This window comes from Somniosus microcephalus, chromosome 31 (genome assembly GCF_052327205.1).
Source record: "Somniosus microcephalus isolate GS21.2 chromosome 31, FLI_Smic_1.0, whole genome shotgun sequence".
Lineage (NCBI taxonomy): Eukaryota > Metazoa > Chordata > Chondrichthyes > Squaliformes > Somniosidae > Somniosus > Somniosus microcephalus.
In genome coordinates this window covers 42,569,363-42,595,966 of record NC_141017.1, presented here as the reverse complement: position 1 = coordinate 42,595,966, position 26,604 = coordinate 42,569,363, and the positions used below count along the sequence as shown (strand labels likewise).

General features: G+C 49.8%; 1 protein-coding gene across 2 annotated transcripts; it reads left to right on the top strand.

Annotated features, from left to right (window-relative positions):
* The first annotated feature begins 3,215 nt into the window (after positions 1-3,215).
* Positions 3,216-26,160, top strand: cnn1b (calponin 1, basic, smooth muscle, b). Of its 2 annotated transcripts, none has more exons than XM_085971973.1 (7): positions 3,216-3,371; positions 15,444-15,565; positions 16,109-16,175; positions 19,571-19,708; positions 19,817-19,933; positions 21,327-21,473; positions 22,906-26,160. In XM_085971973.1, the coding sequence occupies exons 1-7, from the start codon at positions 3,312-3,314 to the stop codon at positions 23,215-23,217; spliced, it is 963 nt and encodes a 320-aa protein (XP_085828099.1). In that variant the 5' UTR covers positions 3,216-3,311; the 3' UTR covers positions 23,218-26,160. The 2 variants fall into 2 exon arrangements, with proteins under 2 accessions (XP_085828099.1, XP_085828100.1); XM_085971974.1 differs by lacking the exon at positions 3,216-3,371 and adding an exon at positions 5,348-5,370.
* The last annotated feature ends 444 nt before the right edge of the window (positions 26,161-26,604 follow it).

Sequence of the window (26,604 nt, the reverse complement as noted above, 5' to 3'; positions counted from 1 at the left end):
GCAAGTGCAGCAGATGCAACACTTTCCCTTTCACCTCCTCCCTTCCCACTGTCCAGGGCCCCAAACACTCCTTCCAGGTGAAACAGCGATTTACTTGTACTTCTTGCAATTTAGTATACGTATTCGCTGCTCACGATGCGGTCTCCTCTGCACTGGGGAGACTAAATGTAGATTGGGTGATCGCTTTGTGGAACACCTCCATTCAGTCCGTAAGCGTGACCCCGAACTTCCGGTCGCCTGTCACTTTAATTCTCCGCTCTGACTTCTCTGACCTCGGCCTCTTACACTGCTCCAGCGAAGCTCAACGTAAGCTCGAGGAACAGCACCTCATCTTTCAATTAGGCACTTTACAGCCTTCTGGACTCAACATCGAGTTCAACAATTTCAGACCATAACCTCTGCCCCCATTTTTTCACATGGCAGCTGTTGATGTTTCTGCCATTCCCATTTACACTTCTTCTAGATTCATCTTTTGTTTACTTGTCCCATTACCATCTCCTTTTGCTTTGTACAATCATACCTTTTGTCATTTAATCTCTCCTGCCTTCCACCCTATCACAGACCTTCCCTTTTCCTGTCCCTCCCCTTCCCCCTTTTCCTGTCCCTGCACTTGCTTAAAATCTGTTACCTCTCAGACTTTTTCCAGTTCTGACGAAGGGTCATCGACCTGAAACGTTAACTCTGTTTTTCTGTCTACAGATGCTGCCTGACCGGCTGAGTATTTCCAGCATTTTCTGTTTTTATGTCAACATGTGGCTAGTTGCAATGCTGATGAGAAAGATGGTTAGGATACACAGGGTTAATCTGTTCAACAAGGCAAGACGTTTCAAATGCCAGATTTTCAGTGAATAGGAAGCAGACTCTATTAGAGATCAGTTTTCCACTGGGATTTCCATTGAATTCGGAAACATTCCTGGAATACGTGTCGGAGAAACCTCCTGCACCATTGCTAAATCTTACAATGAAACTATTTCTCTGCCTTCTCCTCAAGGATGGTTTCCTGGAGCGGCTGCTTATACGGTTACCCACAACCGCTGTTATTCTGTGAATCTCTTTTTTTATTCGTTCATGGGATGTGGGCATCATTTATTGCCCATCCCTAGTTGCCCTTGAGAAGGTGGTGGTGAGCCGCCCTCTTGAACCGCTGCAGTCTGTGTGGTGAAGGTGCTCCCACAGTGCTGTTAGGGAGGGAGTTCCAGGATTTTGACCCAGCGACGATGATGGATCGGCCAATATACTTCTAAGTCAGGATGGTGTGTGACTTGGAGGGAAACTTGGAGGTGGTGGTGTTCCCATGCGCCTGCTGCCCTTGTCCTTCTAGGTGGAAGAGGTCGTGGGTTTGGGAGGTGCTGCCGAAGGAGCCTTGGCGAGTTGCTGCAGTGCATCTTGTAGATGGTACACACTGCAGCCACAGTGCGCCGGTGGTGGAGGGAGTGAATGTTTAAGGTGGTGGATGGGGTGCCAATCAAACGGGCTGCTTTGTCCTGGATGGTGTCGAGCTTCTTGAGTGTTGTAGGAGCTGCACTCATCCAGGCAAGTGGAGAGTATTCCATCACACTTCTTACTTGTGTCTTGTAGATGGTGGAAAGGCTTTGGGGAGTCAGGAGGTGAGACACTCGCCGCTATTCCACCGGGAACTTGAGCGAAAAAGCCTTGATGGTCTTGAATATTACTAACTGACAGAATTTGGTTCAGGGTTATTCTGTGCCTTAATGCTGACCCCTAGGTGATGTCATCACTACTGAGACCCTATCATTTCCCATATCCTGTATCGGTTTAAACTACTTCAGTAATTGGTTTGAAATTCAGACTGGCTGTGTTATATCAGAATATTAAACACTCAATTCCTATTTTAACTCAAATGACTCGAGATATTTTTGCTGAAGTTTCGGTCTTGGCTTGAAGTGTTTTTAGTTTCTGTGAAAATCGGTATCATTTTGCCAAAGATTTAAGCTTGGCAATGGGGCCGGGCTCACGGCAGGAGCTGCCCGATGGGGCCGGGCTCACGGCAGGAGCTGCCCGATGGGGCCGGGCTCACGGCAGGAGCTGCCCGATGGGGCCGGGCTCACGGCAGGAGCTGCCCGATGGGGCCGGGCTCACGGCAGGAGCTGCCCGATGGGGCCGGGCTCACGGCAGGAGCTGCCCGATGGGGCCGGGCTCACGGCAGGAGCTGCCCGATGGGGCCGGGCTCACGGCAGGAGCTGCCCGATGGGGCCGGGCTCACGGCAGGAGCTGCCCGATGGGGCCGGGCTCACGGCAGGAGCTGCCCGATGGGGCCGGGCTCACGGCAGGAGCTGCCCGATGGGGCCGGGCTCACGGCAGGAGCTGCCCGATGGGGCCGGGCTCACGGCAGGAGCTGCCCGATGGGGCCGGGCTCACGGCAGGAGCTGCCCGATGGGGCCGGGCTCACGGCAGGAGCTGCCCGATGGGGCCGGGCTCACGGCAGGAGCTGCCCGATGGGGCCGGGCTCACGGCAGGAGCTGCCCGATGGGGCCGGGCTCACGGCAGGAGCTGCCCGATGGGGCCGGGCTCACGGCAGGAGCTGCCCGATGGGGCCGGGCTCACGGCAGGAGCTGCCCGATGGGGCCGGGCTCGCTGCAGGAGCTGCCCGATGGGGCCGGGCTCGCTGCAGGAGCTGCCCGATGGAGCCGGGCTCGCTAAAGGAGCTCCCAGTGAGGCCGGGCTCGCTACAGGAGCTCCCAGTGGGGCCAGGTTCACTACAGGAGCTCCCAGTGGGGCCGGGTTCACTACAGGAGCTCCCAGTGGGGCCGGGTTCACTACAGGAGCTCCCAGTGGGGCCGGGCTCACTACAGGAGCTCCCAGTGGGGCCGGGCTCACTGCAGGAGCTCCCAGTGGGGCCGGGCTCACTACAGGAGCTCCCAGTGGGGCCGGGCTCACTACAGGAGCTCCCAGTGGGGCCGGGCTCACTACAGGAGCTGAACTGGCTGCTCCCCAAGGAGCAAAAACTCTCTTGCTGACATCCTGCAAATTTCAGATTTTTTCTATCCAACTCTGAAATGCTGATGTGAAATCAAACCAATCTCTGTTCAGATCCAACACAAACAGACAAGATGGAAAAACTGACGACACTTTCTCAAATTCCAATAGGCTGGTGTCACTGGAATTGTTAGCTAGACTGTCCTGATTGGCTGTCTTCTGAACCAATAGGACAGATTTCTCAGACCCAACTAATTCAAGGGTTTGAAAAGTTTTGGGAATTTTGTGGGACTCCCAGAACTGACGAGAGTGAGAGCAGGTGCTGGCTCGCGGGGATTGTAAGCTTGCAACAAACCTTATTATACAGCTCAGAGATGTCAGTGCATTTCAACAAGGGACCTGCATATGGCCTCTCGGCAGAGGTGAACCGTAAGGTAGGGACTGGCCTTTCCTTTCACGTGTATGGAAATTGTACGGACGCTACCCGAATGTTGCTAGGTAACCACAAGCTCCCCAAAACATTAGATCAACAGGTCTGATCTGATTTTTAATATTGGGCTATGATTAGAGAGGCACAGATAACCACTGGCAGTTTCTGCTCTCCTTACAGGAAGCACTGACATGTGGTAATCTCTACAAACATTCCTTTAAATATTAGCTAGCTCGTCAATGGATCAGATTCCAAAGAGGAGTTGGGAAATTAATGTCCAAAACGGTCAGAGGTCAGCAAAGTGAATATAAATCAAACAGGAGAGGTTTAAACTCAGTGAAGATAAATCAAACAGGAGAGGTTTAACCTCCTGAAGCTTTGGATCCACTGGATATGAAAGGCAGCCATCAGGCAGCAGTTAAAGGCCAGTGGTCGCGTGGCTCCAGTCTGCGCCTGGGGTTCAGGGAAGGGAACCTCTTGTATGATTTGGTCCCATGAAATGTGTGTGTTATTACAGAGTTTACAGAGCTGGGGCACTGTGAGCACTTCAGTCCCTGAAACACACAGCTTTATAAACATTTCCACTTTGGATGTATCCCTGATTTCTGTGTCTCACTGGGACTAATATTAATACAGTTTAACTACAGTCTCACTGACAATAGTGTAACTCCCCTAGTGTACAAAAGGCTGAAGGAGGTTGGAAGTTAATGAAGGAACGATAGCTGTACTAAGCCCAGTCACCACTGAGTGTAGTGCAGAAACAACTTGTGTAACAACTTATTCAAATGAAAAGATTTGGCAGCAATTCTTTCCTGATTTAAATCTTCAGTTGTACTCTGCACTTCATATTTCATTCTATTTAAATCATTTTAGGTGCGAATGAATGGATGTTAGTGCTTGAAAATTAAACACTTTCCTACTTTTGGCCTCGCTGTCAAACACTCCCAGGGCAGGTACAGCATGGGTTAGATACAGAGTAAAGCTCCCTCTACACTGTCCCCAGATACAGAGTAAAGCTCCCTCTGCACTGTCCCATCAAACACTCCCAGGGCAGGTACAGCACGGGTTAAATACAACAACAACAACGCCTTTAATATAGCGAAATATCCCAAGGCATTTCACCAGAGTGTAAAGAAACAGAATTTGACACTGAGCCACATAAGGAAATATTAGGGCAGGTGACCAAAAGCTTGGTCAAAGAGGTAGGTTTTAAGGTGTGTCTTAAAGGAGGAGAGAGAGGTCGAGAGGCGAAGAGGTTTAGGGAGGGAATTCCAGAGTTTGGGGCCTAGACAGCTGAAGGTACGACCACCAATGGTGGGGCGAAGGGAGTTGGGGATGTGCAAGAGCCCAGAATTGGAGGAGCGCAGATATCTCAGAGGGTTGTGGGGTTGGAGGAGGATACAGAGATAGGGTGGGGCGAGGCCATGGAGGGATTTGAAAATCAGGTTGAGAATTTTTAAATCAAGGAGTTGCCGGACCGGGAGCCAACGTAGGTCAGCGAGCACAGGGGTGATGGGTGAAGGGGACTTGGTGCAAGTTAGGATTCGGGCGGCAGGGTTTTAGTGAGCTCAAGTTTACGAAGTGTGGAAGATGGGGGGCCGGCTGTAGAAGCATAGGAATAGTCGAGTCTGGAGGTAACAAAGGCAAGGATGAGGCTTTCAGCAGCAGATGGACTGAGGCAGGGGCAGAGACAGGTGATATTAAATCTTTGGGGGACTTTAGAGGTAACGATACAGGAGTCATTGCAGGAGATTCTCTGGCTATGACTGGGTACGTAAGAGTGGAACCAGGCAAGTGCAGTCCCACCCAGCTAGACGACGATGGAGAGGCGTTGTAGGAGAATGGTGTGGTCAACCACGTCAAAGGCTGCAGACAGGTTGAGAAGGACAAATAGGGATAGTTTACCATGGTCACATAGGATGTTATTTGTGACTTTGATAACAGTTTCTGTGCTGTTGCAGGGTGGAAACCTGATTGTAGGTTGAACATGGACTCTGGGAAAGGTGAGTATGGTTTTGTGAGACAACAACTAATTGAAGGACTTTAGGGAGGAAAGGGAGGTTGGAGGTGGGGCGGTATTTGTAAGGACAGTGGGGTGAAGGGTGGGTTTTTTTGAGGAGCGACTGATAACTTTATACCTAAATACTGGGGGAGGAGAGGTGGGCTGGGATTTCAGACATAGACCCGCTGACAGGAGTCAGTTCTGGTGGAGGAGGGTGGCCTGTATCCAAGAAGTTGACCGGTTATTCGTTCTCTGGAACTAGAAAACAAAATTCTCCCCCACCCACCCATTTTCTTCTCTGTGTCGGTCTGTCGTCTCCCCACACGTGATCCTATCGTCTCCCCGTGTCCTTCCACTGTCTCTGCTATTTGCACATTCTTTGTTTATTTTAATACCTTTATATTGCCTCACTGAAATTAAGATTTTTATATCATCTCATCTCAGTTTCCATTAAACAGTGAGCAGGTCAGTCAACCCATTAACTCCCACTATGATTTGGAATATTTGTTTTGCCCCTCCCCGAACCCTTGTAAAATGCCATCAGTTTTTCACAAAGGCTTACATTCAAAATATGAACCAGTCTGTTCTTTTTATGGATATTGACTGACCTATGCATTTCCAGCATTTCCTGTGTTGGTAATAGAGTAGAATTCTACAGTAAACCCGTCTTTTCTCTTTACCTATTCTGACAGATGCGCTGTGTATTTCCAGTATTTTGTGATATTTTTGAGGTGTTGCAAGGGCTGCGAAAGCAGGATCCAAACCTTGGCTTCACGGATAGTTGAGGCGGGATGTATTTGGCACAAGCGAGCTCCCTGGAGGCAGTTTTAGTGATGGAAGAGATGAGGGGCTCCATTTGAGATCAGAGGAGATAGTGAGGTGAAGAGTGAAGAACTGAGGAAGGAGCTTTTGGTGAGACTTGTGAAAGATGTGAAGAATTGAAAAAAAAACAAGGTTTTCATTGCCCTATTAAAGTGCTTGGAGAACTTCACGATGTAGTGAATTAGTCTGCGCATGGAGCGAGGGTGATTTGAAGGAAACTGATTAATAAATGGAGGGAAATAAACAGCAAGAGTGGATTAGGTTTGGATGGGGGATGGAATGGGATGAGTGGATTGGATTGGGGGATGGGATGAGTGGATTAGATTGGGGATAGGATGAGTGGATTAGATTGGGGATAGGATGAGTGGATTAGATTGGGGATGGGATGAGTGGATTGGATTGGGGGATAGGATGAGTGGATTAGATTGGGGATAGGATGAGTGGATTGGATTGGGGATGGGATGAGTGGATTAGATTGGGGATGGGATGAGTGGATTGGATTGGGGGATAGGATGAGTGGATTAGATTGGGGATAGGATGAGTGAATTGGATTGGGGATGGGATGAGTGAATTAGATTGGGGATAGGATGAGTGGATTGGATTGGGGATAGGATGAGTGGATTGGATTGGGGATGGGATGAGTGAATTAGATTGGGGATGGGATGAGTGGATTGGATTGGGGATGGGATGAGTGGATTGGATTGGGGATGGGATGAGTGGATTAGATTGGGGATGGGATGAGTGGATTGGATTGGGGATGGGATGAGTGAATTAGATTGGGGATAGGATGAGTGGATTGGATTGGGAATAGGATGAGTGGATTGGATTGGGGATGGGATGAGTGAATTAGATTGGGGATAGGATGAGTGGATTGGATTGGGGATGGGATGAGTGGATTGGATTGGGGATGGGATGAGTGGATTGGATTGGGGATGGGATGAGTGGATTAGATTGGGGATAGGATGAGTGGATTGGATTGGGGATAGGATGAGTGGATTGGATTGGGGATAGGATGAGTGGATTAGATTGGGGATAGGATGAATGGATTGGATTGGGGATGGGATGATTGGATTGGGGGATGGGATGAGTGGATTGGATTGGGGGAGGGATGAGTGGATTGGATTGGGGATGGGATGAGTGGATTGGATTGGGGATAGGATGAGTGGATTGGATTGGGGATGGGATGAGTGGATTGGATTGGGGATAGGATGAGTGGATTAGATTGGGGATAGGATGAGTGGATTGGTTTGGGGATAGGATGAGTGGATTGGATTGGGGGATGGGATGAGTGGATTGGAATGGGGATGGGATGAGTGGATTGGATTGGGGGACAGGATGAGTGGATTGGATTGGGGATGGGATGAGTGGATTGGATTGGGGATAGGATGAGTGGATTGGATTGGGATGGGATGAGTGGATTGGATTGGGGATGGGATGAGTGGATTAGATTGGGGGATGGGATGAGTGGATTGGATTGGGGATAGGATGAGTGGATTGGATTGGGGATGGGATGAGTGGATTGGATTGGGGGATAGGATGAGTGGATTGGATTGGGGATGGGATGAGTGGATTAGATTGGGGGATGGGATGAGTGGATTAGATTGGGGGATGGGATGAGTGGATTGGATTGGGGGATGGGATGAGTGGATTGGATTGGGGATAGGATGAGTGGATTGGATTGGGGATGGGATGAGTGGATTGGATTGGGGGATGGGATGAGTGGATTGGATTGGGGGATAGGATGAGTGGATTGGATTGGGGATGGGATGAGTGGATTGGATTGGGGATGGGATGAGTGGATTGGATTGGGGATGGGATGAGTGGATTGGATTGGGGATAGGATGAGTGGATTGGATTGGGGATAGGATGATTGGATTGGGGATGGGATGAGTGGATTGGATTGGGGATGGGATGAGTGGATTGGATTGGGGATGGGATGAGTGGATTGGATTGGGGGATAGGATGAGTGGATTGGATTGGGGGATAGGATGAGTGGATTGGATTGGGGGATAGGATGAGTGGATTGGTTTGGGGATGGGATGAGTGGATTGGGATGGGGGATGGGATGAGTGGAGGGTAGATGAAGGAACAGAATGCATGAGCACAGAGCACTGGGAAGTCTTAGGTCGACCGGGGGGGAGGGGGGCGGAAATCAGAGGGTGAGCCAGAAAATACCTCATAGTGAGAACAATTAAACAGGAAGCTAGTTAAATGCAGGGCTCTACACTGGAGGCCATGCGGGGCTGCGGCCCGGGGCCATGTGGGACTGCAGACTGAGTCCGTCCCTTCTGTTTTTCCATCTTGGCTCACCTGTGTCTCTAGGTCTCTTTCTCTGCCTCTATTTCTCTCCTATCAGTCTCTGTACTAGATTGATCCCTGGAATGAGAGGGCTGTCCTGTGATGAGAGATTGTGTAGAATGGGCCTATATTCTCTGCAGTTTAGAAGACTGAGGGGTGATCTCATTGAAACATATCAGATTCTGAGGGGGATTGACAGGGTAGATGCTGAGAGGTTGTTTCCCCTGGCTGGAGATTGCAAGTTATACATTCCTTTCTGGCGCAAAAACACAAAAGGAAAAGTGGCCCAACCATGGCTAACAAAAGAAATTAAAGATAGTATTAGATCCAAAGGAGTCATATAAAGTTGCCAGAAAAAGTAGCAAGCCTGAGGATTGGGAGCAGTTTAGAATTCAGGACCAAGAGATTGATTAAGAGGGGAAAAATAGAGTATGAGAGTAAACTTGCAAGGAACATAAAAGTGGACTGTAAAAGGTTCTACAAGTATGTAAAAAGAAAAAGATTAGACAAATGTAAGTCCCTTACAGTCAGAAACGGGAGAATTTATAATGGGGAACAGGGAAATGGCAGAGCAATTAAACAAATACATTAGTTCTGTCTTCACAGGAGAGGACACAAATAACTTCCCAGAAATGCTAGGGAACCAAGGGTCTAGTGAGAAGGAGGAATTAAAGGAAATTAGTATTAGTAAAAAAATGGTGCTGGAGAAATTAATGGGACTGAAAGCCGATAAATCCCCAGGGCCTGATAATCCACATCCCAGAGTACTAAAAGAGGTAGCCATGGAAATAGTGGATGCATTGGTTGTCATCTTCCAAAATTCTATAGATTATGGAACAGTTCCTGCAGATTGGAGGGTGGCAAATGTAACCCCACTATTTAAAAAAGGAGGGAGAGAGAAAACAGGGAACTACAGACTGGTTAGCCTAACATCAGTAGTAGGGAAAATGCTAGTCTATTATAAAAGATGTGATAACAGGACACTTAGAAAATATCAACGGGATTAGGCAAAGTCAACATGGATTTATGAAAGGGAAATCGTGTTTGACAAACCTACGAGAGTTTTTTGAGGATGTAACAGGTAGAATAGATAAGGGAGAACCAGTGGATGTGTTGTATTTGGATTTTCAGAAGTCCCACATAAGAGGTTAGTGTGCAAAATTAAAGCACATGGGATTGGGGGTAATATACTGGCATGGATTGAAAATTGGTTAACAGACAGGAAACAGAGAGTAGGAATAATTGGGTCTTTTTCAGGGTGGCAGGCGGTGGCTAGTGGGGTACCGCAGGGATCAGTGCTTGGGCCCCAGCTATTCACAATATATATCAATGATTTGGATGAGGGAAACAAATGTAATATTTCCAAGTTTGCCAACGACACGAAACTAGGAGGGATTGGGAGTTGTGAGGAGGATGCAAAGAGGCATCAAGGCGATTTAGACAAGTTGAGTAAGTGGACAAATGTATGGCAGATGCAGTATAACGTGGATAAATGTGAAGTTATCCACTTCGGTAGGAAAAACAGAAAGGTAGAGTATTATTTAAATGGTGATAGATTGGGAAACGTTAATGTACAAAGGGACCTGGTTGTCCTTGTACACCAGTCACTGAAAGCAAACATGCAGGTGCAGCAAGCAGTTAGGAAGGCAAATGGTATGTTGGCCTTCATTGTAAGAGGATTTGAGTACAGGAGCAAGGATGTCTTACTACAGTTATTCAGGGACTTGGTGAGACCACACCTGGAGTACTGTGCAGTTTTGGTCTCCTTATCTAAGAAAGGATATACTTGTCATAGAGGGAGTGCAGCGAAGGTTCACCAGACTGATTCCTGGGATGGCAGGACTGTTGTATGAGGAGAGTATGGGTCGACTAGGCCTGTATTCAATAAGTTTTGAAGGATGAGAGGGGATCTCATTGAAACGGATAAAATTCTGACAGGGCTAGACAGACTGGATGCAGGGAGGATGTTTCCCCTGGCTGGGGGGTCTAGAACGAGGGGTCACATTCTCAGGATATGGGGTAGGACATTTAGGACTGAGATGAGGAGAAATGTCTTCACTCAGAGGGTGGTGAACCTGTGGAATTCTCTACCACAGAAGGCTGTGGAGGCCAAGTCACGGAATATATTTAAGAAGGAGATAGATAGATTTCTAGACACAAAAGGCATCAAGGGGTATGGGGAGAGAGCGGGAATATGGTATTGAGATAGAGGATCAGCCATGATCATACTGAATGGCAGAGCAGGCTCAAAGGGCCGAACGGCCTACTCCTGCTCCTATTTTTCTATGTTTCTATGAGAGTCTAGAACTAGGGGGCATTGTCTCAGGATAAGGGGTAGGCCATTTAAGACTGAGATGAGGAGGAATTTCTTCACTCAGAGGGTTGTGTATCTTTGGAATTCTCCACCCCAAAGGGCTGTGGATGCTCAGTCATTGAGTATATTCAAGGCTGAGATCGATAGACTTTTGGACTCTAGGGGAATCAAGGGATATGGGGATCGGGCGGGAAAGTGGAGTTGAGGTCAATGATCAGCCATGATCCTATTGAATTGCGGAGCAGGCTTGAAGGGCTGTATGACCTACTCCTGCTCCTAATTCTTATGTCTCTATCATCCCTTTTGCCATTGAATGACTCCTGCCTTCCACCCTATCACAGACCTTCCCTTTTGTTCTTTCCTCTCCTCCCTCCCGCCCCCCTTTCCCTGCCTCTGTATTTGCTTAAAACCTGTCACATCTCCAGTTCTGGCAAAAGGTCACAGACCTGAAATGTTAACTCAGTTTCTCTCTCTACCTGCTGAGTATTTCTAGCATTTTCTGTTCATACTCTCTGCCACTTTCTGTGTTTCTCTCACCTTGCCCGTGTCTCTCGGTCTCTTAGAACAGAAGAAATAGGAGCAGGAGTAGGCCATACAGCCCATCGAGGCTGCTCCGCCATTCAATATCATGGCTGAACTTCTACTTTAGCTCTATTTTCCAACTCTATTCCTTGATTCCCTTAGTGCCCAAAATTCTATCGCACGCAATCTTGAATATACTCAACAACTGAGCATCCACAGCCCTCTGGGGTAGAGAATTCCAAAGATTCACATCCCTTTGAGTGAAGAAGTTTCTCCTCATCTCAGTCCTAAATGGCCAACCCTTTATCCTGAGACTATGCCCTCAGGGGAAAACAGCCTCTCAGCATCTACCCTGTCAAGTCCTCTAAGAATTTTATATGTTTCAGTGAGATCACCTCTCATTCTTCTAAACTCCAGTGAATATAGGTCCATTCTACTCAATCTCTCCTCATAGGAAAACCCCCTCATCCCAAGAATCAATCCAGTGAAACTTCATTTTTTTAATTCATTCACGGGCTGTGGATGTCACTGGCAAGCCCAGCTTTCATTGCTCCCCCTTTAAGACAAGTATATCCTTCCTTAGAACATACATAAGAACAATAAGACGTAGGAGCAGGAGTCGGCCATTCGGCCCCTCGAGCCTGCTCTGCCATTCAATAAGATCATGGCTGATCTGATCTTGGCCTCAACTCCTTGCCCGCTCCCCACACCCCTCGACTCCCTTACCTTTCAAAAATCTGTCTATCTCCACCTTAAATATATTCACTGACCCAGCCTCCACAGCTCTCTGGGGAAGAGAATTCCAAAGATTCACGACCCTCTGAGGGAAGAAATTTCTCCTCACTTCCGATTTAAATGGGTGCCCCCTTATTCTGAAATTATACCCCCTAGTTCTAGATTTCTCCACGAGCGGAAACATCCTCTCTGCGTCTACCCTGTCAAGCCCTTTCAGAATCTTATATGTTTCAATAAGATCCCCTCTCATTCTTCTAAACTCCAATGAGTATAGGCCCAACCTGCTCAACCTTTCTTCATAAGACAACCCCTTCATCTCCGGAATCAACCTCGTGAACCTTCTCTGAAGTGCCCCCAATGCAAGTGTATCCTTCCTTAAGTAAGGAGACCAAAACTGTACGCAGTACTCCAGGTGTGGTCTCACCAACGCCCTGTACAGTTGTAGCAGGACTTCCCTACTTTTATACGCCATTCCCTTTGCAATAAAGGCCAACACTCCATTTGCCTTCCTAATTACTTGCTGTACCTGCATGCTAACTTTCTGTGATTCATGTACAAGGGATGGGCAATAAATGCTAGCCTTGCCAGCGACGCCCAGATCCCATAAGCGAATTTAAAAAAAAAGTTCCCTCTGTATCGCAGCATTTTGTAATCTCTCATTTAAATAATAATTTGTTTTATTTTTCCTACCAATGTGGATAACCTCGCATTTTCCCACATTAAACTCCATCTGCCAGATTTTTGCCCACTCACTTAGCCTGTCTATATCTCTTTGGAGATTCTTTGCGTCCTCCACACAATTTGCTTTCCCACCTATCTTTGTATCATCAGCAAATTTGACTACATTACACTCGGTCCCTTCATCCAAGTCATTAATATAGATTGTAAATAGTTGAGGCCCCAGCACTGATCCCTGTGCACCCCACTAGTTACAGTTTGCCAACCTGAAAATTTATCCCGACTCTCTGTTTTCTGTTAGCCAATCCTCTATCCATGCTAATATATTACCCCCAACCCCATGAGCTCTTATCTTGTGTAATAACCTTTTATGTGGCACCTTATCGAATGCCTTCTGGAAATCCAAATACACGACATCTACTGGTTCCCCTTTATTCACCCTGCTCGTTACATCCTCAAAGAACTCCAGCAAATTTGTCAAACATGATTTCTCTTTCATAAAACCAAGCTGACTCTGCTTGACTGTATTATGAGTTTCTAAATGTCCTGCTACCACTTCCTTAATGATGGACTCCAGCATTTTCCCAATGACAGATGTTAGGCTAACTGGTCGGTAGTTGCCTGCTTTCTGTCTCCCTCCTTTCTTAAATAGAGGTAAGGAGACCAAAACTGTGCCCAGTACCCCAGGTGTGGTCTCACCAAAGCCCTATAGAATTGCAGCAAGACTTCCTTACTCTTGTACTCCAACCCCCTTGCAATAAAGGCTAACATACCATTTGCCTTCCTAATTGCTTGCTGTACAGGCATGTTAACTTTCTGTGATTCGTGTACAAGGACCCCCAAATCTGCTTTTCCATTCTTCCTACCAAAGTGGATAATTTCACACTTCCCCACATTATACACCATCTGCCGGCTTCTTGCCCAATCACTTAACTGGTCTATATCCCTTTGCGTCCTCCTCACAGCTTACTTTCCCACCTAGCTTTGTATTGTCAGCAAACTTGGATATATTACACTCGATCTCCTCATCCAAGTTATTGATATAGATTGTAAATAGCTGAGGGCCAAGCACTGATCCTTGTGACACCCCTGCCATCCCGAAAATAACCTGGTTATTCCTACACTCTCTCTCTTTCTGTCCATTAACCAATCCTCAATCCATGCTAATATATTACCCACACTCCCATGAGCCCTAATTTGTGTAAAGCCCCAATCCTGTGTAATGATAGGATGGGGCGAGGCCATGGAGGGATTTTAGCAGATGGGATGAGGCAAGGGGCGAAAGCATTTACTGGGTTTCTAGTTTCTCTCCCTGCCGTGAAGGGATTTAAACACGAGAATGAGAATTTTGAATTCGAGCTACTACACAAATCTCTGCTAAAGGAGATAATTGAAAAACATCTAGAAACCAAAAATACAATAATGAATAGTCTACATGGATTTCAAAAGGAAAAGTCTTGCTTGACCAACTTCATTGAATTTTTTGAAGGGGTAACAGAGAGTAGACAAGGGTAATGTAGTAGATGCAATATATCTAGATTTTCAAAAGGCTTTCGGTAAGATACCACATAATAGACTAATGAATAAGGTCAGAGCATGTGGAGTCAGGGGACAATAAGCAGAATGGCTAGCTAGCTGGCCACAAGACAGAAAGCAGAGAGTAGGGGTAAAGGGTAGCTATTCAGCGTGGCAGAAGGTAGGAAATGGTGTTCCACAAGGATCAGTGCTGGGACCACTGTAGTTCACAATTTATATTAACGATTTAGACTTTAGATTCAAAAACACAATTTCTATATTTGCAGACAAAACCAAATTGGGTGGGATAGTCAATACTGGGGAGGACTGCAACAAATTACAAGGCATTAATAAACTTGCAGAATGAGCATATAATTGGCAAATTAATTTCAACATAGATAAGTGTGAGGTATGGTTGGTAATTTATGCGCGCACACTGAAGCTGTGATGAGCTTGCTGCAAATTACATTTTGGTAAGAAAAATAATGTCACTTATTACTTTGAAAATAAGAATCTAAATGGGGTAGAGGAGTAAAGGAACTGGAAGTACAAATATACAAAACTAAAAGTAGCGACACAGGTTAACAAGGCCATAAAACAGCAAACCAAGCATTAGGGTTTATTTCTAGGAGGGATAGAATTGAAAAGTAAAGTTATGCTAAACTTGTATCGAACCTTGGAGTACTGTGTGCAGTTCTGGTCACCATATTATAAAACGGATATAGAGGCACTGGAGAGGGTGCAGAGAAGATTTACAAGGATGACACCAGAACTGCAAGGTTATACCCATCAGGAAAGGATGAACAGGCTGGGTCTCTTTTCTATTGAAAAGAGAAGGCTGAGGGGTGACCTAATAGAGGTCTTTAAAATCATGAAAGGCTTTGATAGAGTAAAAACAGAGTGTGCATTTCCACTTGTAGGGAAGAGCAAACCTGGAGGCCATCAATATAAAATAGTTTCCAAGAAATCAAATAGGGAATTCAGAAGAAACTTCTTTACCCAGAGCGTGGGGAGAATGTGGAACTCGCTCCCACAGGGAGTGGTTGAGGCGAATAGTATCGATGCATTTAAGGGGAAGCTAGATAAGTATATGAGGAAGAAGGTATAACATGAATTATACTGAGGATTATTGCTGATAAGAGTGTAGCCAATTGTTTCACCTGCACCTAAATCTGATGTCTGGCCCACAGATTGCCCAGAAATATGACCCACAGAAAGATGAGGATATTCGGAGGTGGATTGAAGATGTTACTGGAGCAACTCTTACAGATAATCTAATGGAGAGCCTGAAAAATGGAGTCATACTGTGCGAGTAAGCAAAACTATCCGAAATATCCGAGCCAAAATTCTAGGAACAGAAGTACCTAAGTGTAGAAATCACAAACCCCAACCTGCATTTGCAGCAAGCTCACCACAGCTTCAGTGTGTGTGCATGAATTGCCAACCACATCTCCACATCAACGCTACATTATCCTTTCCACTGCATACTGTGGTCTGTAACCCCTGCCAGGGTCTGTAACCCCTGCCAGTGCCTCTACCTCGCCCTGTGACCCCTGCCAGTGCCTCTACCTCGCCCTGTGACCCCTGCCAGTGCCTCTACCCCACCCTGTGACCCCTGCCAGTGCCTCTACCCCGCCCTGTGACCCCTGCCAGTGCCTCTATCCCTCCGTGACCCCTGCCAGTGCCTCCTGCCAGTGCCTCTCTACCCTGCCATGTGACCCCTGCCAGTGCTTTTCTACCCCGCCCTGAGACCCCTACCAGTGCGCAAAAGAGCTCTTTTACTGTAAGTATTTCCCCTGTGGTTTTCACTTTTAAAGTACGATTAGTTTTCATTCTGCATTTCCTTCTGTTTAAGGCTCATTAATAAACTGCAACCTGGCTCGGTAAAGAAGATTAATGGCTCCCCACAGAACTGGCATCAGGTAATGAGTTAATGGATTAAAAGTGTCCGTACGGGGGTTGGCGTGGGTCACACTGTCCGTACGGGGATTGGCGTGGGTCACACTGTCCGTACGGGGATTGGCGTGGGTCACACTGTCCGTACGGGGATTGGCGTGGGTCACACTGTCCGTACGGGGGTTGGCGTGGGTCACACTGTCCGTACGGGGATTGGCGTGGGTCACACTGTCCGTACGGGGGTTGGCGTGGGTCACACTGTCCGTACGGGGATTGGCGTGGGTCACACTGTCCGTACGGGGATTGGCGTGGGTCACACTGTCCGTACGGGGATTGGCGTGGGTCACACTGTCCGTACGGGGGTTGGCGTGGGTCACACTGTCCGTACGGGGATTGGCGTGGGTCACACTGTCCGTACGGGGGTTGGCGTGGGTCACACTGTCCGTACGGGGGTTGGCGTGGGTCACACTGTCCGTACGGGGGTTGGCGTGGGTCACACTGTCCGTACGGGGATTGGCGTGGGTCACACTGTCCGTACGGGGATTGGCGTGGGTCACACTGTCCGTACGGGGGTTGGCGTGGGTCACACTGTCCGTACGGGGATTGGCGTGGGTCACACTGTCCGTACGGGGGTTGGCGTGGGTCACACTGTCCGTACGGGGATTGGCGTGGGTCACACTGTCCGTACGGGGATTGGCGTGCGTCACACTGTCCGTACGGGGATTGGCGTGGGTCACACTGTCCGTACGGGGGTTGGCGTGGGTCACACTGTCCGTACGGGGATTGGCGTGGGTCACCCTGTCCGTACGGGGATTGGCGTGGGTCACACTGTCCGTACGGGGGTTGGCGTGGGTCACACTGTCCGTACGGGGATTGGCGTGGGTCACACTGTCCGTACGGGGATTGGCGTGGGTCACACTGTCCGTACGGGGGTTGGCGTGGGTCACACTGTCCGTACGGGGATTGGCGTGGGTCACACTGTCCATACGGGGGTTGGCGTGGGTCACACTGTCCGTACGGGGATTGGCGTGGGTCACACTGTCCGTACGGGGATTGGCGTGGGTCACACTGTCCGTACGGGGGTTGGCGTGGGTCACACTGTCCGTACGGGGATTGGCGTGGGTCACACTGTCCGTACGGGGGTTGGCGTGGGTCACACTGTCCGTACGGGGATTGGCGTGGGTCACACTGTCCGTACGGGGATTGGCGTGGGTCACACTGTCCGTACGGGGATTGGCGTGGGTCACACTGTCCGTACGGGGATTGGCGTGGGTCACACTGTCCGTACGGGGATTGGCGTGGGTCACACTGTCCGTACGGGGATTGGCGTGGGTCACACTGTCCGTACGGGGATTGGCGTGGGTCACACTGTCCGTACGGGGATTGGCGTGGGTCACACTGTCCGTACGGGGATTGGCGTGGGTCACACTGTCCGTACGGGGATTGGCGTGGGTCACACTGTCCGTACGGGGATTGGCGTGGGTCACACTGTCCGTACGGGGATTGGCGTGGGTCACACTGTCCGTACGGGGATTGGCGTGGGTCACACTGTCCGTACGGGGATTGGCGTGGGTCACACTGTCCGTACGGGGATTGGCGTGGGTCACACTGTCCGTACGGGGATTGGCGTGGGTCACACTGTCCGTACGGGGATTGGCGTGGGTCACACTGTCCGTACGGGGATTGGCGTGGGTCACACTGTCCGTACGGGGATTGGCGTGGGTCACACTGTCCGTACGGGGATTGGCGTGGGTCACACTGTCCGTACGGGGGTTGGCGTGGGTCACACTGTCCGTACGGGGGTTGGCGTGGGTCACACTGTCCGTACGGGGATTGGCGTGGGTCACACTGTCCGTACGGGGATTGGCGTGGGTCACACTGTCCGTACGGGGATTGGCGTGGGTCACACTGTCCGTACGGGGATTGGCGTGGGTCACACTGTCCGTACGGGGATTGGCGTGGGTCACACTGTCCGTTCAGTGTAAAATCTCAACGACAAGAAATACAAAAGCAGAGGGCATTACACTCAAAAAAGGGAATCCTTTCCCGAGGGAGGAGCAGCTAAGAATTTTAATATAGATAAGCAGGGAGGATCTCTACAGGTCCTTGGCTATGATGAAATATCACTGGGCACTGGTGAGCAAGCTGACAAGCATATACTAACTATATTTAAAAAGGGCAACAAATCTGTTTCAGACACAAGTACAGGCTCATCAACCCAACATCAAAACAGGTAAATAATGGAAACTATCCCAAGGTGCAAGGCTCAGCAGTATTTGCACAGTAATAAAAGCAGCCAGCAGGGATTTAGAAAGCAAGATGCTGTCTGTCTAATACAACAGCAAAATACTGCAGATGCTGGAAATCTGAAAAAACAAACAGAAAATGCTGGAAACACTCAGCAGGTCAGGCAGCATCGAGGAGAGAGAAACAGAGTCAACGCTGAGTCGGGGACCCTGATGCTGCCTGACCTGCTGAGAGTTTCCAGCATTTTCTGTTGTTATTCCTGTCTGACTAACCTTGCTTCTTTGTTTAAGAATGTTACTAGAATGATATCTGAGCTTAGGCCTCGTTATCATGATAGGCTGCAAAAGTTAACTTCCAGAAAAGCAGGCTTCGAGAGGACAATGGCTCATAGTGCAGGGAAAGGCCATCAAAGCTCACTCCATCCAAAGACAGCACAGCCACACAACCATTGACCTAACCACGCAACCTTCAGGGAGAGCTACTAAACCCTCAGCCAATCAGGAGCCTCTCTGACTCCCAAAGGCAATCAATCAAGGTGTCAGGATACCACTAACCCACAATTCCTCACAGCCCCAGCTAACTAGCAACTAACCCCCATAACTAGCAACTAGCCTCCATAACTAGAGATAACTTCTCCCAGGAGCATGTAACATTCTTCATTAAAGTAGTTTAGTTAATCCATACCCACCGCCTGTCTCAGCACTTCCCGGGAATGATGACACCCTGGGAAAAGAAATACTTCCTGGCTTTTAAATTAACTCTTTGCCCAAGAATTTGATTTGCATGCCCGCTTGTTCTACCATCCTATCTATTCCAAAATAGCCGATCCAACTAGACTGGATCCAAATGCTTAATCATTTTAAAAACATCAATCATATCCTCTCCAAGCCTGCGTTACCACAAGTAGCCCTAACTCTCGTGGCCTAACCTGGTAACTAAGAGCCCTAACTCTCGGCCTAACCTGGTAACTAAGAGCCCTAACTCTCGCGGCCTAACCTGGTAACTAAGAGCCCTAACTCTCGGCCTAACCTGGTAACTAAGAGCCCTAACTCTCGCGGCCTAACCTGGTAACTAAGAGCCCTAACTCTCGTGGTCTAACCTGGTACAGTAACGTGCAGCCATTTCCTAGAGTTGGGGATTGTTTGTGGTCCTCATGTTTGCCCTTTGTCCACAGCTGGAGAACATTGGGAACTTTATCAAAGCAATCACAAAATATGGGGTGAAACTTCACGACAGCTTTGAAGCCAATGATTTATATGAGAATTGTAACTTGACCCAAGTTCAGACAACACTCATGGCCCTGGCTAGCATGGTGAGTGCTTCTGCGGTGACTAACCTAATCTCAATTCACTGCAATTATTTGATAGAATGTCTGACTCACTCATCACTAGAGGCAAAGCTAAGTTCTTAATCCACACAGGCAAAGACAAAAGGCTACCACACAAGATCGGATATTGGTGTGAGATACGCAGAGAAACAGCAACGAGCTTTCAATAGCGAGACACTGAAAGCAGGACAGAATATCATTGGACTGCAGGTACGAATAGACCCAGCCATGGGGAGGGGCCACTGCACACTGGGGGGAGGGGCCACTGCACTGCACGCTGGGGGGAGGGGCCACCGCACTGCACGCTGGGGGGGGAGCCACCGCACTGCACGCTGGGGGGGAGGGGCCACCGCACTGCACGCTGGGGGGGAGGGGCCACCGCACTGCACGCTGGGGGGAGGGGCCACCGCACTGCACGCTGGGGGAGGGGCCACCGCACTGCACGCTGGGGGGAGGGGCCACCGCACTGCACGCTGGGGGGGAGGGGCCACCGCACTGCACGCTGGGGGAGGGGCCAGTGCACTGCACGCTGGGGGGAGGGGCCACCGCACTGCACGCTGGGGGAGGGGCCAGTGCACTGCACGCTGGGGGGAGGGGCCACCGCACTGCACGCTGGGGGGAGGGGCCACCGCACTGCACGTTGGGGGAGGGGCCAGTGCACTGCACGCTGGGGGGAGGGGCCGCTGCACTGCACACTGGGGGGAGGGGCCGCTGCACTGCACACTGGGGGGAAGAGGTCGCTGCACTGCACACTGGAGGGAGGGGCCACTGCACTGCACACTGGGGGAGGGGCCACTGCACTGCACGCTGGGGGGAGGGGCCGCTGCACTGCACACTGGGGGGAGGGGCCGCTGCACTGCACACTGGGGGGAGGGGCCGCTGCACTGCACACTGGGGGGAAGAGGTCGCTGCACTGCACACTGGAGATTCAGGGAGGATAGGAGGGTAGTGAACAAGAGAGCATGATGAGTTGAGATGCAGGTTGAAATCACAGAAGACGAGCAGTCACTCGGAGCAGAGACTGAGGGAGGAAAGCAGTGAAGATATCTCGCTGAGAAACTTGGCATGATACTTGGGTGGGCTGTGGAGAACCAGGATTTTAAATGAGAGGGGAGCGGGGTGGAACAGGTTGAGATGCTCAAAAGGAGGAGAAGGTGCCAGAGGAGTAGGGGGACAGACCAAGGTGTGATTTTGTGATAAGAGCCACACTTCCACTGTGGTGGAAGTTATGGCCAGGCTGGGAGGCTTCATTAAGGGGGAAGGTATCATCACCCCTCAGCCAGGTTTCAGGAGGGGCACTGTTTTGCATACTAGAGGGAGGGGCACTGCACACACTGTTTGGAGTGAGTGCAACAGCAGCCTGATAATCAGGGTAGTGTGGGAATTCCAATACTCCAAACATTTGATTTCCTTAAAAGAGATCATATCCTGAACCAGAGTGAGGAGGCTGCTCTGCTGTCGGAAGAAATGTCCATCCCCTCAGAGTGAGAGAATTTCATCTCCATCGGTGAGATTCCCCTTCCTGAAAGAAAAGCTTCATTCCCCGAGAGAGGAAGTTTCACTTCCTCTTTTGCATCCTGATTTCTATCTGTGTTTCTTCCAGATGGGGACGAATAAGTTTGCCAGCCAGCAGGGGATGACAGCCTACGGTACCAGAAGGCATCTATACGACCCAAAAACTGGAGCCGAGAAGCCTCTTGACCAGACCACCATTAGCCTCCAAATGGGAACCAACAAGGGGGCAACACAGGTATGGGGCAGACTGTGAGTAATGGGGACAGGAGGAGCGATGTTGACACGTTAGAAAACACTGAAGCCTGCCTGAAAATGGGGCTGTATGAAAACACAATCATAGCAAATTTCTTTGTCCGCTATTCAATGGAAGTGTTAACCCTTTCAGGGGTGTGGGAGAATAAAGTAAATGTTACAGGGGTGCAGTGCTGCTGTTAACAGGATAGACGCTATGGGGAAGATGACATGATGGGCAGCAGGGGTGTCGAGGGTATGGGGAGGGGTGGGGAGGGGTTGCGGAGGGGGTTGGGGATGCGCAGAGGGGGTGGGGAGGGGAACTGAGGGGGTGGGGAGGGGAACTGAGGGGGTGGGGAGGGGAACTGAGGGGGTGGGGAGGGTGTGGGGAGGGGGTGCGGAGAATTCAGGTGGCTGGCGGGGTATACTGGTCACTCGGTACAGGTGGTGGGAGGGGAACACTGGTCACTCGGTACAGGTGGCGGGCAGGGTACTCTGGTCACTCGGTACAGGTGGTGGGCGGGGTACACTGGTCATTCTGAGGGTACAGGAGGCGGGCGGGGTACAGTGGTCACTCAGGGTACAGGTGGTGGGCGGGGTACACTGGTCTCAGGGTACAGGTGGCGGGCAGGGTACCCTGGTCACTGAGGGTTCAGGTGGCGGGCAGGGTACACTGGTCACTCGGTACAGGTGGTGGGCGGGGTACACTAGTCACTGAGGGTACAGGTGGTTGGCGGGGTACTCTGGTCCATCAGGGTACAGGTGGTGGGCGGGGTACATTGGTCACTCAGGGTACAGGTGGCGGGCGGGGTACACTGGTCACTCGGTACAGGTGGCGGGCGGGGTACACTGGTCACTCGGTACAGGTGGCGGGCGGAGTACACTGGTCACTCGGTACAGGTGGCGGGCGGGGTACACTGGCCACTCGGTACAGGTGGCGGGCGGGGTACACTGGTCACTCGGTACAGGTGGCGGGCGGAGTACACTGGTCACTCGGTACAGGTGGCGGGCGGGGTACACTGGCCACTCGGTACAGGTGGCGGGCGGGGTACACTGGTCACTCAGGGTACAGGTGGTGGGCGGGGTACACTGGTCACTCGGTACAGGTGGCGGGCGGAGTACACTGGTCACTCGGTACAGGTGGCGGGCGGGGTACACTGGTCACTCGGTACAGGTGGCGGGCGGGGTACACTGGTCACTCGGTACAGGTGGCGGGCGGGGTACACTGGCCACTCGGTACAGGTGGCGGGCGGGGTACACTGGTCACTCAGGGTACAGGTGGCGGGCGGGGTACACTGGTCACTCGGTACAGGTGGTGGGCGGGGTACCTTGGTCACTGAGGGTACAGGTGGCGGGCGGGGTACACTGGTCACTCGGTACAGGTGGCGGGCGGAGTACACTGGTCACTCTCTGACTGATCCTGTTGCTGGTTTCAGGCTGGAATGACCGCTCCAGGGACACGGAGACTCATCTTCAATAACAAACTGGGCACTGAGAAATGTGACTCCACCATCGTGTCCCTGCAGATGGGAACAAACCAAGGGGCTTCGCAGAAAGGGATGACTGTGTATGGGCTGAGCCGGCAGGTATATGACCCCAAGTACTGCTCCACTCCCAACTTCCCCATCGACGAGAACCAGCTGGCCAGCGGCTCTGAATGCAGTGAGAGCGAGTACCCAGCAGAGTACAAGTACAATCTGCAAACAGACCCCAATCGCAATAAGCAAATGTATCAGGACTTTGAGTGAGGAGAACACAGTGACACTGCTCAACAGACTGGCTTGTACAAGTGTGCATCGCAGCCTTACACACCTCTCCGCTACAAACCCTGAATACACAGGCTCACCCCAGTATTACAGCCTGAAACCCTCCCCACAACTACACAGAACGCTTCACTGCCAGTGCACACTGCGGCTGAAAGCCATGTCTGGCTCTGCTGGTTGAATGAAGTGATGGACACCAGAGCGAAGCGAATCGTTTCTCTGAACCAGTGTTGGGATGGATCACTAACTCCAAAAGCACTCAAACAAACCAGGCTAATGTAGTCTGGTTTTTCCTTTTTCCTCAACCGAGGATTCCCCTCTACCGTGGTTGATACGGCCCTTGACCGTGTCCGTTCTATCTCCCGTGCTTCTGCCCTCACCCCTGCCCCTCCCTCCCGGAACCACGATAGGGTTCCCCTTGTCCTCACCTTTCACCCCACCAGACTCCACATTCAACGGATCATCCTCCGCCATCTCCAAAGTGATCCCACCACCAAATGCATCTTCCCCTCCCCTCCCAGCATTCCGTAGGGACCGCTCCCTCCGAGGCACCCTAGTCCACTCCTCTATCACCCCCAACAGCCCTTACCCTTCGCCTGGCACCTTCCCGTGCAAGCGCAGGAGATGCAACACATGCCCTTATACCTCCCCCTTTCCCACTGTCCAGAGCCCCAAACACCCCTTCCAGGTGAAACAGCGATTTACTTGTACTTCTTGCAATCTAGTATACTGTATTCGCTGCTCACGATGTGGTCTCCTCTACATTGGGGAGACCAAACGCAGATTGGGTGACCGCTTTGCGGAACACCTCCGTTCAGTCCGTAAGGATGACCCTGAGCTTCCGGTCGCCTATCATTTTAATTCACCGCTCCATTCCCACTCGGACCTCACCGTCCTCGGCCTTTTTAATTGTTCCACGGAAGCTCATCCTCCGATTAGGCACTTTACAGCCTTCCGGACTCAATATCGAGTTCAACAATTTCAGATCATAACCTCGGCCCCTATTACATTTTTACTTATATTTTTTATCCACACCTTTGTTTTGGTTTTCCCCCCCCCACCCCCCTTCCTTTTTTTCTCTCTCCCACATGGCAGCTGTCTCCCATTCTGCCAGCGCATTTCACACCTAATCTAGAGCCGTCTTTTGTCTCCACTAGTCCTATCACCATCTCGTCTCGTTTTGAATACCTCTTAATGTCTCTTCTCTTTTGTTCTCTCCCAGCCTGGCCTCTTAATCTATTTCATTCCCTGTGCCTCTTTAGTCTTGATAAAGGGTTTTCACCCGAAACGTTGACTCTATTTTCTCTCCACGGATGTTGCCTGGCCTGCTGAGTTTTTCCAGCATTTTCTTTTGTTATTTCAGGCTAATGTAATAATTGGCAAAGGCCCCGGAAGGTATTACACCAGATCTAGTTTAAGGAGTTTTGACAAATCAAGTCTTCTACAGGAATCCAAACCATATTTGACCTCAGTCGCTTATCTAGATTGTGCCTCGCGACTGATATTGTCAAATGCTGAATATTTTCTACAATACTGGGACTATTGTTCATCAAATCATTCACACACAAGCAGTGACAAATACAACCAGTACTCCTCACCATCTCAACAGACTTTGCTGATAACACTCAAAAGTCTGACTGGGGGCACACCTCCTCCCTGTCCACCCCGCCACCCTCTCCCGTCCTCCCCCCGTCTGACACGCAGTCCATATCCTTCCATTAAGCGTTAAGGAGTCTAAACTCTACCAGTTCTGCTATAATTTCATTAAAATACAATTTACAAGGTTTAATTTTAAATTGTATCTTTTCTACTCACCAACGTGTCAGCACCAGCTCATTGTTTACAAATCGTACAGTCTGCCATTGAAACCCACCCTCTCCGACCACAACACACCGAGACATACTGCACTGACCCACCATCCATTCCCATATTGCTTTGCTGTAAGTTTAACAATGATGAGCACTGTCGAATTTAAAAGGTACAAGTACTGAACAAGGTGGATTTGTGTAACCTGCAGTGTCACTGGGGGCTGGGTGTTTCTGGAACACTAGTTTTGAAACTCGATCCCAAAATTTCCATTACTGTAAAGTCTATGCTGTGAAGTGAGTATTGAGACAGAACCATTACAAAGTGTGAAATCAGGTTAACCTCCAACTCAGCACGAGTACAGAAACGGCAGCAGAGGAAAGCCTGTGATGGTGGATATGCTTTAGCAGCAGTTAGTTAGGTTCGTTTCTAGATTTAGAAGTGCTTTTTGTGCAGTGCGTCCAATATGTATAAGCTTTATAACCAGCAGCTGTGTAGTGGCAGAGAATCCCTACTCACAGCAACACTCACCTTTTCAAACTTAACAAACCCCCAGTTGCAGGCACACAATTAGACTCAAACTCTGCAAGAACAGCACAGGGTCACGGCAGGCCTCGTGCGTCCAGTCACCTGGCTCATTGCTGTTTATTCAGAAATACCACTTCCAACAAAACGTGTAGCATTTTTAAAAATCAGATAAACAGACGGTAATATTTATTATTCAATAAAGCTGTGACAAGGTCAGCACCAGGGCTACGACTTAGGCTAATATTTTGCTATTTCTCTCTGTCTGGTTCATTGTGAAGGTACAAAACTGCAACCAACCTGGGCCTCAGCTGGCGGGCAAGACTCCCGTAACAGAGCTCAATCAGCTAGAAACTGGCCACATCAAGCCCCCTCTGGCTGAGCTTCAGCTGTGCCCAGTCTCCCTGCACAGGCCCAGCGGTGAGTGGGGTCCAGTGTCCCTACTGTTCAATAACTGGTGTTAAACTCTATCCCCTGGGGCTAATTAAAGGGCCTCTCACTGCAATGAGTTTAATTTAATGTGAATTGTGTATTGCTGTCCTACTGCAGAGCACATGATGCCGCTCAACATTAGTTAATAAAACCAGACCAAATCAAGCTGCCGAGTTATTGAATGAATGGTTTAACTGCTCACACGGTTCCTGTTCTTGTGAGTCAGCGCACTTACATCGGAACAGCATCGCACCAGACACTCTCAATCGGAACAGTGTCGGCTGAATATTTAACCATGGTCCAAGCTAAGTCTGACCCTTCACCTGATAGGTGAATGTTCCTTATGAAACATTCACCTAAGATTAGTTTTCTCCCTCTCTAACTCTGGGCAACTGTTTCCAATCGGAGTCTCTAGCTGAGACCAGGGATCTCTGCACTGACCAGAGATGGAATTTGGGACCTTCCCTGGTCCGCCTGAGTCAGTGGCACATCAACAGGGGCAGTTACTACTGGGTTATGCTAAACTCAGCTGTACAACATTCCAACTGCATTCACCATGTCTCAAGTTAAAGATGTTTATATCTTCTCACTGCACAGAGTTCTCTGGCG